We start from the raw sequence: 12,149 nt of genomic DNA, 5'->3' as shown, positions 1-12,149 counted from the left end.
ACTCGTCCGCCTTTACAGCCACGTTGTGTTTACTCGTTCTCATGCGACCGTGGTGTAGTTTGTTTACAGCCTTACGTTAGCTTTTTACTTCTGACAATTGTGTTCAGCTTCAAAAATCATAAAAGTGGTGTTCATTTGTGAAGATTATCTTGCTGAACAAAACGTGTATTTATCATAAACGTTTGTTCGCCACAGAGCTTATTTTCTGCATTAATCCAAAACCCAATGGAAAAATCCCATTGGCTTTTCGTCGAGGGAACCTGTGCGATGCTAACTTCTGGGTTGGCTTACAAAAATATGTCGTCCCTGTAGCACTCTATATGAGCGACATAATAAATCACTGAAAGAAAATGTAGTATTTAAAATTCAAGACGGACTTTTATCAGCGGGGATGCTTTTTGTTTTTTCTGTTAGATTATTTCCTCGAATGAAGAGATAACTACATGGCCATTATAGTTAGTCAGACTTCTGTTTATATGATCGTCTCAATCACCTTGCTGTGGAATTGCTGCACTTGACATACAAACACACACACACACACACACACACACACTGTGCTATAAGTGCTGTATAATGGGCACAGCCGTATGATGGAGAGAGGGGAGGAGGTGCTCATGAATAGCAGACAGCCTCGCTAGATGAGATTGCCGAGGCTTGTAGTCCTGCATCACGCTGAAGCGAGGGAGAGGGGACGTCGCTGATTTGTTTATTGTTTAATAAAATATCAGCAAATTCCTTAGCTAACAAGCAAGATCAGTTTAATTTTTAACAATTTTATGTAGTTTTTAAATCATAAACTAAACTGGAATTTATTGCGTTTGAAGTTTAAAATCTTATGTTTTGTTTCGGTTTTTATGTGAGACCCCTTGCTGGTTCTGGTATTTGAGGTGATAAAGGTTAAACTTGGTCTCATGTTTGTGTTATAAATGTGAACTTTAAACCAAAAAAAAAAAAAGCCTTCCTTCGACTCCCAATCTCAGCTGACCTTGAGCTTCTCCACACTGTTTTTCTTTCGGGGTGTGTTGGAAAACGTTGGGTTCAGATTTGTCATAGCATTCAAGATCAGCTCTGAAAGCTAGAGGTCAGAAGATTATTACAATGGGCCAGTAATGGCAGAATTATGCAACTCCGGTCCAGTGGATGCCCTCATTACCTCGCAGCAGTGGTGATAAATGGCCTTAAATGCATGTTGTCAAAATCACAGGAAAAATGTGACCCTTCATCAAAAATACAGATGGTACCACTTCAGCCATGTAGCACGGGAAGTCTGTATACTATTTATTATGTAGTTGATGCTTAGATCATTTTAATAAGGCGAACCGTGAAGCTATTTTAACATTAAACAATAAAATCAAGTGTGACATTTTTCATTTGATTGGAAAAAAGCTTTTGTTAAACATCTCTGTCTTTGGTCAATATTTACTACCTCACTAAACACAACACGTTCCCTTTTACCTCCCATGAAATCTGATATCATTAGTGTGTCATTGTCTGGCTTTCTGTTGGTGAATTTACACTGAGTGTAATTGCTGCTAATTGGAAGCTGTGCATTAAGCTGCTGGTAATTAGGGCTCCATTTGCATTATTTCATTTGGCTGCACTGCATTGTGGGGAGTCTGAAGCCTCTTGCCTCCCACCCATGGGAGTACTTTGATCCTCACAAGCCGGTGATGTTGCAGAGATGCAATATCAGTCCCTCTTTTTTTCCAGATCGCTTTTTGAAAGCTGTTGGATAAATTGGAGTTAATTGGGAGGAGTGGTATGTTGTCTCGGTAATGAGTGTGTGCACTCTTGTGTGTTCGCAACAAATTCAGTGAAAAGGGGAGTTCAATAACAAGAGTGTGATAAAAGCAAAGGATGTAAATGTGCATGGACTTTGTTTCAGTGTGGCTGAATTTCTCGGCTCACATGTAAGGTTTTTTATATTTATTTATGTTTTCTCCGTAATCAAGTGCATACTCTTTTATTAGATATGATTTTACAAGGGCTGTCAATCAATTAAAATATGAATCGCAATTAATCGTATGATTGTCCATAGTTAATCGCAATTAATCATAAATTAACACCGATTTTTTTATCTGTTCACAATGTACCTTAAAGGGAGATTTGTCAAGTATTTAATACTCTTATCAACATGGGCGTGGAAAAATATGCTGCTTTATGCAAATGTATGTATATATTTATTATTGGAAATCAATTAACAACACAAAACCATGACAACTATTGTCCAGAAACCCTCACAGGTACTGCATATAGCAAAAAAATATGCTCAAATCATAACATGGCAAACTGCAGCCCAACAGGCAACAACAGCTGTCAGTGTGTCAGTGTGCTGACTTGACTATGACTTGCCCCAAACTGCATGTGATTATCATAAAGTAGGCATGCCTGTAAAGGGGAGACTCGTGGGTACCAAAGAACCCATTTTCATTCACATATCTTGAGGTCAGAGGTCAAGGGACCCCTTTGAAAATGGCCATGTCAGTTTTTCCTCGCCAAAATTTAGCGTAAGTTTTAAGCTAAGCTAATATGACATGGTTGGTAACAATGGATTCCTTAGGTTTTCTAGTTTCATATGATACCAGTATCTGTACTTATCTAGCTTTAAGACAGAGCCCGCTACAACCTAAAAATCACAAGTTGCGTTAATATCTTAAAGAAATAGTGGCATTAAAACGAATTTGCGTTAACGCTTTATTATTGCATTACCTTTGACAGCCCTAGTTTTCACAAATTCTTCATCACAGATCTGGTGTAGTGTTGGAGAATGATGTTTAAATTCATATTAGAAATAGACGAATTAAATGACTCGATCTTGGGATTAATAATACTGATGGGCAAAATGACGTGTGGACTGTCATGTGAGGGGATAAGATGGAAATGTTGGCGGGTCTGTGACCCCAACATTACCTCTGGTAAATCTTGTAAACAACATTAGCCGAGGTGAATTAACATACACACACATGTAGATGGTCTCCTGTGAACCTCATCGGAGTGGGGAAAGATAAGCATTAATGCACATGTAGAAAATCACTTCGGCGAGACTTAATCATGCCAAACAATTTCAGCAGGAAGGTATTTGGTCCTGTTTCATTTTAATTTGAGTCTGGAGATGCCATCGGTGTGATCGCTGCCACCGTTTGACAAAGAGCCAGTGCTCCAGCAACCAGTCCTCAACATGACAAATCCTCAATCTACTCCCGCTCTCCCATTTCTTCTAAACACATGGTTTATGCAAATCAAAGCAAAATGATCTGGGGGATAGCGGCAATGTTTGAGCAATTTGAGGGCTGCCAATAGGAACCGGCATTAATATAGAATAAGCAAGGAGAGAAATCTCTTCTGCATATGCAGCTCCCATTGACTGTACCCAAATTAATTTAGCAGAAAGGTTATGAATGACTGTTTGTGCCGAAGTGCAGTCGCTTGTAGTGATATATGAAAGCACATTCACTCTGCTTGTCCTGCTTGCTATGATAAAGGTCATGTTATCATTTACATAACATCCAGTGCTTTGAAGGAAAAAAACATTTAATATTTTCTTTACCTCTCCATATTCACCTAAGGTACATTCAACCTCTCCCTTGAAGCTGAATTCAAATTAAATAATATAATAATCTTTATTTATTTGTAGAGAACTTTTCAAAATCCACGTTACAAAGCGCCTCACAAGTGCAGCGAAATAAAACAGACATGTCATAAAATAAAACATTATTTAAAAGAAATAAAAGACAGTTCAAGGAAATTAAATCTCAAATCAAATCAGGAAAGGCTCCCTGATGAAAGTATGTTTTAAGATGAGATTTAAAGGAGTTTACTGACTCAGCTGACTTGATTTTCTTGGGCAGATCGTTCCAGAGCATTAGGTCCCTCACTGCAAACACTCTATCCCCTCTAGTTTTTAGCCGGGTCTCTGGAACAGACGTAAGACCCGAGGATCATGAAGTACGTACCGGTGTGTATGGTGCTCAGTAAATCTTAAAATCAATTCTAAAACATACTGGGAGCCAGTGTGAAGAAGGTAAAATAGAAGTGATCACGTCTCTTGGTTCTGGTTAAAAGCCTGGCAGCTGAGTTCTGTACAGTCTGGAGTCGATCAATGGATTTTTGGTTCAGGCGAGTAAAAAGGTCGCAGTAATCCAGGCGTGATGAGATAAAAGCATGTAAAATGGTCTGTGTGTCTTCAAAAGTTGAGATTGATCGTATTTCTGAAATATTTCTAAGATGATAAAAACATGATTGCACAAGCTTTGTGTAATGTTGCCCAACACTTAAATTACTGTCGACCCAGATGCCAAGATGTCTCGCAACAGGCTTTATATTTCCTGACAGGGAACATATAAAGTAATAAAAAATAATCAGGAAGGAAATTTGATGTGTTTTGTGTTCAAATATCAGTTTCTAGTGTCCGTTTAAAAACAAAAGAAACATTTTTAAAATGGTGAAAAAGCTGTGATGCGTCTGTCTCTGAAACAAGCCTGTCTGATTGAATCCTGATGGATGTTCAGTCATTTGTCCTCGTCAGCAAACGAACAATTGTGCCACAGAAATAGCAGTGCTATCAAACTTTCAGGACCTGCAGAGAGAATCTATTAACATTAACATTTAAACTGTCTGGTTGATAATCACTATAATATATGATGATTAATAGAAGTGGATTGTTGATTTTAATGCCAGATTAGTATTATATTTAGGATAAGATTAAACCTTAATACCCCTCTGGGGAAATTGGATTTGTGTAGCATAAAACTATAATAGTCAATGCAACAAAGGAAAGAAAAAAATAGAGACTTGTGTATATGATTTATATATAAAAAACAGGGCTGTCAATCGATTAAAATATTTAATCGCGATTAATAGCAAATGACTCGCATATTTCTTTGCTTTTCAAAATGTAGCCTACCTTAAAGGGAGTATTTAATACACTTTTCAATATGGGAGTGGGCAAATATGCTTGCTTTATGCAAATATATGTATATATTTATTATTGGAAATCAATGAACAACACAAAACAATGACAAATATTGTCCAGAAACCCTCACAGGTACTGCATTTAGCATAAACAATATGCTCAAATCATAACATGGCAAATTGCAGCCCAACAGGCAACAACAGCTGTCAGTGTGTCAGTGTGCTGACTTGACTATGACTTGCCCCAAACTGCATGTGATTATCATAAAGTGTGCATGTCTGTAAATGGGAGACTCGTAGGTACCCATAGAACCCATTTTCATTCACATATCTTGAGGTCAGAGGTCGAGGGACACCTTTGAAAATGGTCATGCCAATGTTTCCACGCCAAAATTTTGCATTAGTTCAGAGTGTTATTCATGTCATATGACGCCAGTATCTTCACTCTAGCTTTAAAACTGAGCCTGCTAGAACCTAAAAATTGCAAGTTGCGTTATTGCATTAAATAAATTAGTGGCGTTAAAATTTGCATTAAAGCGTTATTATCGCATTAACCTTGACAGCCCAAATAAAAACAAAAATATATATTTCTAAAAAAAAAATATTTAGTTGAAATTTTAACAATAGCATTCTGGCTAACTATCTGTGTTACAGACCTTAGACCTGACTTTAAAACGTTATTGTGTTTAAATGATGGGATTTCAGCCATCAGCTGATATATCATACTGGGATTTAATGTGCGTCTTGCTTGTTATTTGGGTAAACAGCACCCGTGTGTTATTGTAGAGGACGTTGTTAATGTACTTCTCTTGGCCCTCCACTTTACTTTTCTAAACGCTGTTCTTTCCAAATAAGCATTTCATTAATCCTGAACCAGCTCTCGTACTGAACACTGTTTTGGATGTCACCTAACGACGGCAGATCTACTTGTACGCCCCGCTCTGTTTTGACGTAAATGGACAATTTAGTAGTGCAATTGAAATCTTAAAGAGCACCACCAGTAAAGCATCTCCTCGCAGCACATTGATGGTTTTTGTTTGAGTTTATTAAATTGAAGGCATAACTGTTTTGTTAGCTGATTAGGGAGAGAGAGGAGCATCAGGGCCACATAAAAGGAGAAATTTGAGCTTCCACATTCGTCCTCTGTGTTGGTAAACTTCCTCAAATTTACAACTCCAGAGCCCCTGAAGAGCATCCAAGAGATGTTTTAAAAAAAAAAGGGAAAAAAGAGGTAATTACTATTTACTACTTCACATAAAACTCTTCCGGACTCTGTTTCATCAGTAGCCAATGTGGTCTACATTAGAAAGGCTCAGCAAACCCTCTTTAGTACACACAAGACTTGCAGTGTTGTACATCTAAGTTTTGCCCAGATTTGAAAGAAGACACCCCCCCCCCCCTCCTGTCAGATTGTGTCTCCTCCACCTTCATTATCAGACAACAGCCACTTCAGGCGTAACGAGCCGGCCTTCCAGACACCTTTTATGACCGAACTAATTACTAATTACACAAGTGGTTGGCGTGAGCCGCGGCACAACGCCGGCCCCTTTGTTATTTTAATTGTTGTTATTTTGAAGGATGGCGCCCCAGTAAATTCTGCCAAGGATGCCCTAGGAGGATGGATGAGCTCTGAATAATTTATCATGTTTGTGGAAACACACTCAGTGTGCGGTATAGGGGGGGGGGTTGCATAGCGCCGTACATCTCCATTCTTGTTACGGCGGCGCTCTCATTGGGGATTGATGACGAGGTATCTTTCATCGTGCGTCCACCTCCTCTAGCGCCCCGTCATTAGGACTTCCATTGTCGCCTGTTCATGGTGCGCTGGATGAATATGACTGGCAGAGGTGTCCCCCCCTCCCGCCACCTCATGCTTTGACTAATTACTGCAGCCAATGGCTCCCCTCCTGATGGATTAATGTGTATTGTGTGAATCAGACAGACCTCCCCCCCTCTTCCATGAGATGAGTGCATCCTGATTCGGAGCTGTGCGCCATGCACAACCTTGATAATTATTTTCATAGATGAATACCATTGCAGGCAGGATGATGAAGTGGCCATTTGCGTTCAGAGACTATCACATGCAAACATGGAGCAGGGTCTTTGTCACTGGTGAGAAATCTGGTACTGCACAGACCTGCCCTTGTGTCTTTCCAACTTGTATTCTGCACACACACACACACACACACACACACACACACACACACACACACACACACACACACACACACACACACACACACACACACTCACTCTCTCTTGACTCGCTGCTCTGAATATACAAAATTTACAATCCCATTTATGCTATTTTATAGTTTTCCCAAACATATTCTCATATCAACCTGGTCTCACGGGATAAATAGCGTGAGACAGTGAGAGCGTATAAATAGCACGACATCCCATGGACATTCTGCATGTCATGAGGACGCATTTAAGCCTTTTCGCGTGTTATTTGTACGCCACGCAACAAAACTACGGCAGTTAGATTGAGACTACGAAACCACTAACTCAGGAAAAACATCATGGTTGGGCTTAAAGTGCTGCTGATGACACTGATAACATTCAGCCACTATGATGTTGCATTCTCCCTCCCCAGCTCCATTGCATTTACTTCACAACAAGTCATTGCCAGGCACTTACCGTCAATCTCAGCCATGTATCCGTTTTTTCCACACAAACTGACGACCCAGAGATACCACGTGATACCAACGTTGTTTTACTATTGGCTCACAAGCCTTGTTAGAAGTGAGAACCAACCATCGGATATCTTCGACAGAGATAAACAAAACATTCCTCTTGGACCCGCCAACATTTTTTAAATTATTAATTCACAATCATAATATTTTTTTCAGGAAAAGCCATGCTTTTCTTTGGCACAATCCAAGCTCTGTGGATATATTATTTAAAAAAATAGTGTCTACATACAAATGTTGTCAATAAGACCTTTAAAATAAGTACATAAACTAAGTAAAATACGTACGAAAACAAGGTAAAACGTCACTAAACAACATGCCAGAAATGTCACTAACGTAACTTACAAAACACCAGTCTTGAACACCGGTCTCCTTGTTGAAAGTCCTGTGTTTGTTGAACCCATCCACCTCCCCTCCCTCCCTCCCTCCCACCATAAGCGGTCTTTCGCACTTTTTATTCTACGTCACTAGCTCTGAGCGTAGCATATTTACGCAGATGCGTTAACATTGGATTCTGTACAGACTACATGGCGTACAAATGACACGTCAAAAGCAAGAAAGGAGTTTGATTTGCACTCTAAATGCCTTGCGTATTATCATGGCATTCATACGCCTTTTCATGTGAACGGGCTGCATATCGTTGTTGTCTTCTATGCACTGAATTTACATCCAGACTTAAGATATGAGCAGCAGCCACTAGCGTTGGGAATCCAGAGGCCCCACAATACAAATTATTATGATACTTACATGTAAGTCACGATACGATCTTATTGTGGTTTTAAACATTTTGCGATATGCTGAGTATTGCGATAAGATATATTGTGATTTATTACCTTTTTTCAACTGCAAATTATGCAGTTTGTCAACATCTGTTTTACTTAATATGATATAGTTTTCACTCCGTTCAGCTCAGTTTTCATTCACATTACTTGAGGTCAGAGGTCAAGGGACCCCTTTGAAAATGGCCATGCCAGTTTTTCCTCACAAAATTTAGCATCATTTTGGAGCATTTTAGCGTTCATCCCAACAAGCTCACATGACCTTGTTGGCACCATATTGATTCCTTATGTTCTCTAGTTTCATGTGGTACCAGCATCTTCACTCTAGCTTCAAGACTAAGACCTCTACAACTTCTGAAAGACAGAACAGCGAGTGGGTCGGATTGTTAACAGGATAATAGTTTAATAAAAGATACTTGACGTCCGTGTATCGATACAGTATTGCTACGCAAAATATCGCGATACTATGCTGTATTATTTTTTTTCCCCCACCCCTAGCAGCCACTCTCCACTTGTCATCAAGCCTTTTGAGACCGATTGTTTTTGCCCATATAAATCATATAATCAATGGTTTTCATTAGCCAGGCTATACAGGTTTTAAAGGACCCGCTTGGAAATTGTATTTATTTTCTTGCGTAAAGCTCCTTTCCCTTTTAGAGGCCCCTGTGTGATCATTGGTGTTGGGCTGAAGATTTGTGAGGAGCCCCCGGCCAGAGCAGCGTTCAAGAGTAGATCACATAAAGTACGCCGGGGTTCTCCCGTCATAGTTTATGCCACTGAAACCATAAACTGTGTCTTCCTACACCTTCACAGGATACACTGTAGCCACTTGTGAATAACCTGGTCATGGCTTTGTTTTTATGAGTTTAGAAATATCTTGTATCGTTTAAACCTCGGTATGACTTCTTGTAACATTTAGTTTTAATTTTTTAAAATGCTTTTTTTTTTGCCTTTTTTAATCTTCCCAAAAAGTTGAGTCTGTGGAATATAGAAAACAATTTTGCACATATTGACATTTACTGTATGTTTCATGAGAGCGTAGATCCTGCTGGTGTTGTTTTCACTTTTCACACGGCCCTGCAGAATTAAAGAGATTTACAGTATTGCACGAAACTGTGGTAAAATGTGCCGTGGGTTTTTAGGAACCTCTAATGGTGAATAAAAACTAACAAAACTAACTCCAGGACAAGCCTAGACTAGGATTTTCTCATTTCCTAAAAGAGTTTTTCCTCATGAGAACATTTAGTAGAAGTAAAATGACTGTTTGACTTGAGTCAGACAGTCAGGATTTAGTCTCACTGAAGACCCAAGTGCATGTTGTTTTCCCTCCCCACCGGAGCTGTTAATCATTAACACATTAGCCGTTTTTACATTTAGAAAAGACATTTTCGCGCTGCCTTAATGACACACAAACATCTTTGTTTTGTACTAAAAAGTTCTTCAAATTAAAAACCCTTTAAACTGGAAAATAAACAATGACTTAAGTAATGAGAAAAATGATTTTCCTACGCTTTGCTGTGCCTCCGAGCCGTGGATAATGAATATTTTAGATTATGTTTGAATTAAATCACTTTCAAAAAACAGAAGTGATATTTCATTATAGACACGGTGTACATGCACAATGCTATGTGGCAGTGACTCCTCATTAAAAGTTAACACTTTCTTTACCTTGAGAGCAGAATGATTTAGTGATCGGGCCTGGTAAAGGGAGATGTAAATTGGAAAGAGAAATGGGTGCTGTAGACATTGATTAATATTGGTAATGCTATCCACCCCCTCCTCTGTGTTTGTAATGGCCTTCTCCTTATCCTGCTAGCCACGAGTCCTGACAAGAGGCGTCCTGCTGGGCTTGAAATGAGCCCAGAATGGAGGCATGTGCCACAGAAGTGTGTGGAAAAGGATCATTTGCTCATTCCACTGTGATAGTGCTCAAAGAGAGAGGAGGAGGAAAAAGAAATAAAAGGGAGCACCTTATCCTCTTGAGATGGAGATACGCTCACTGTCAAGTACAATGATTTGGGCTGTAAACTTGTGTCCAAGTGAATGTTTTTAAAGAGTGATTCTGAGGGTTAAAAAAACCCCACCAAACACAATGCTGGCTTTATGCATGCTTGCCCAGACCGAGCGCTAATGCTGGGCTGCTATACCATGCTGGCTGGTAATTGCTAACACATGTGCTACCTCTGTCTCACTGCAGCCGGCCGAGGGAGTTCTGGCGCCTGGACTACTGGGAGGACGATTTAAGGCGGCGACGTCGCTTCATCAGGAACCCCTCCGGATCCACTCACTCAGAGGCTACGCTCAAAGCCGCGGCCGAACACGGTCAGTCCCGTCCGCCGAGTCCCTTCCTGTCATTTGCACTCCCTTTTCTCACTCACTCGGTGGTAGCACCAGGTACAAGGTAATAAAAATTAGTCTTCCCGCTGCAATAAAAGATTTATTGTACCGCAAGACACAGTAAAAAAAGCACCCTCATTTGAATTTCACAAAGGTAATTTCATACTCGGCCTCCCGTTAGGCAAAGCCGGCCTAATAATCAACCTGAGTGTTAGCATGCTTTGAGCTGAGTGGCTATGAATGAGGTGAAATGTGACATTTTGTTGCTTCTTTTTTCTTCGCTGCATAACAGTGGCTGATATCAGCGGTAAGTGATTCATGCTCCCTCCTCTATTTTGTTCCCTTGTTGAGATCTTTGTGTTTGAACAAGGGGTTATTTTGGGATTCGTGCCTTTTGATGTATTCCTTGTTAGGATAGTTTGTTAGATCAGCGATAAACATAAAAAAAATATAGGGTTGTCTTCGATCAAAGAAATTCTTAGTCGACTAATCGATTAGTTGATTTAATCGACAGATCTGTAAAACCACTTTAGCCACTTTACTGGCACAACGTATTTTAAAATAGTCACATTCATCTCGCCACAAACCAAGCAGCTACCTGCAGCAGTCTTTCATCTGGAATAATACTCTGATTGTTTACTTGGCCATACCTAATTCTAATGGAACACAAAATGCATTTCATTTTGCTTGTTGACACACAGTCCTTGGCATCACAACATGTAGTTTATGGGAAAAGTGCATAGGATATTTCTGAACAAATAACTGAAGCCCACTTTTGGTGAATGTTTTCAGCTTCTACGGCACAAACTAAAACTTTTTGCAAATAAAAACAGTCCTTCTAAATCACATAGTAGGTAAGTTATTATTTGAAATTTTCAGTGCCAATATGATACCTGGGTTATGGTATGCATACCAAAAACAACAGTTTTCTCAAAAAATCCCTTTGAGGAAAAAACATTTTTTTTTCTTTTAACAAAATATGCTTCCAAAAAACGTTTAAAGGCATCAGTGTTTAATGTTATCTTAATATAAGCAGCCTTACAACAACTTGCCCCAAATAAAATACTGTCTAAACTTTGCCAAGTTTCCTAATTTCACAATTTAGATCAGAAAATATCTGATTAAAGAATTAGACAGAAAATACTGAGAATCTGAAAAAATGTTTGATTCCAGTCACTCGATGAGTGTTGCCGTAGGGCAGAAATCTGAAGTCGACTAACGCTCATATTGTCGACTAATCTATTAGTTGATTTAATCGTCAGATCTGTAAAACTGAGTTTTTCCACAAAGAATCACACAAAAGTAACTGGTTTGTGTTCACCAGAGATGTGCTCATAAGTGTATTGGAAATAAGTCATTCAGCATGAAAAAAAGCATAAAAAATGACAAATTTACTATTCTACTATTTTAGTCGACTAAGACCAAAACG

The 12,149-nt window shown here is 39.3% G+C and overlaps 1 protein-coding gene across 23 annotated transcripts in view; it reads left to right on the top strand.

Moving 5' to 3' along the window:
* lrba (LPS-responsive vesicle trafficking, beach and anchor containing) overlaps positions 1-12,149 on the top strand; it is a 241,565-nt gene that overhangs the window by 131,485 nt on the left and 97,931 nt on the right. For 14 of the 23 annotated variants that reach the window (XM_074629449.1, XM_074629454.1, XM_074629453.1 and 11 more), the window contains one exon: positions 10,581-10,705. In XM_074629449.1, coding sequence (XP_074485550.1) covers positions 10,581-10,705 — 125 coding nt within the window. Of the gene's footprint in view, positions 1-10,580; positions 10,706-11,012; positions 11,028-12,149 lie in introns of all 23 variants that reach the window. The other 9 variants (XM_074629440.1, XM_074629450.1, XM_074629439.1 and 6 more) reach the window with 1 other exon arrangement.

This window comes from Sebastes fasciatus, chromosome 3 (assembly GCF_043250625.1).
Source record: "Sebastes fasciatus isolate fSebFas1 chromosome 3, fSebFas1.pri, whole genome shotgun sequence".
NCBI lineage: Eukaryota > Metazoa > Chordata > Actinopteri > Perciformes > Sebastidae > Sebastes > Sebastes fasciatus.
Note: the sequence above shows the minus strand (reverse complement) of the source record. Positions and strands in the feature narration are given on the sequence as shown.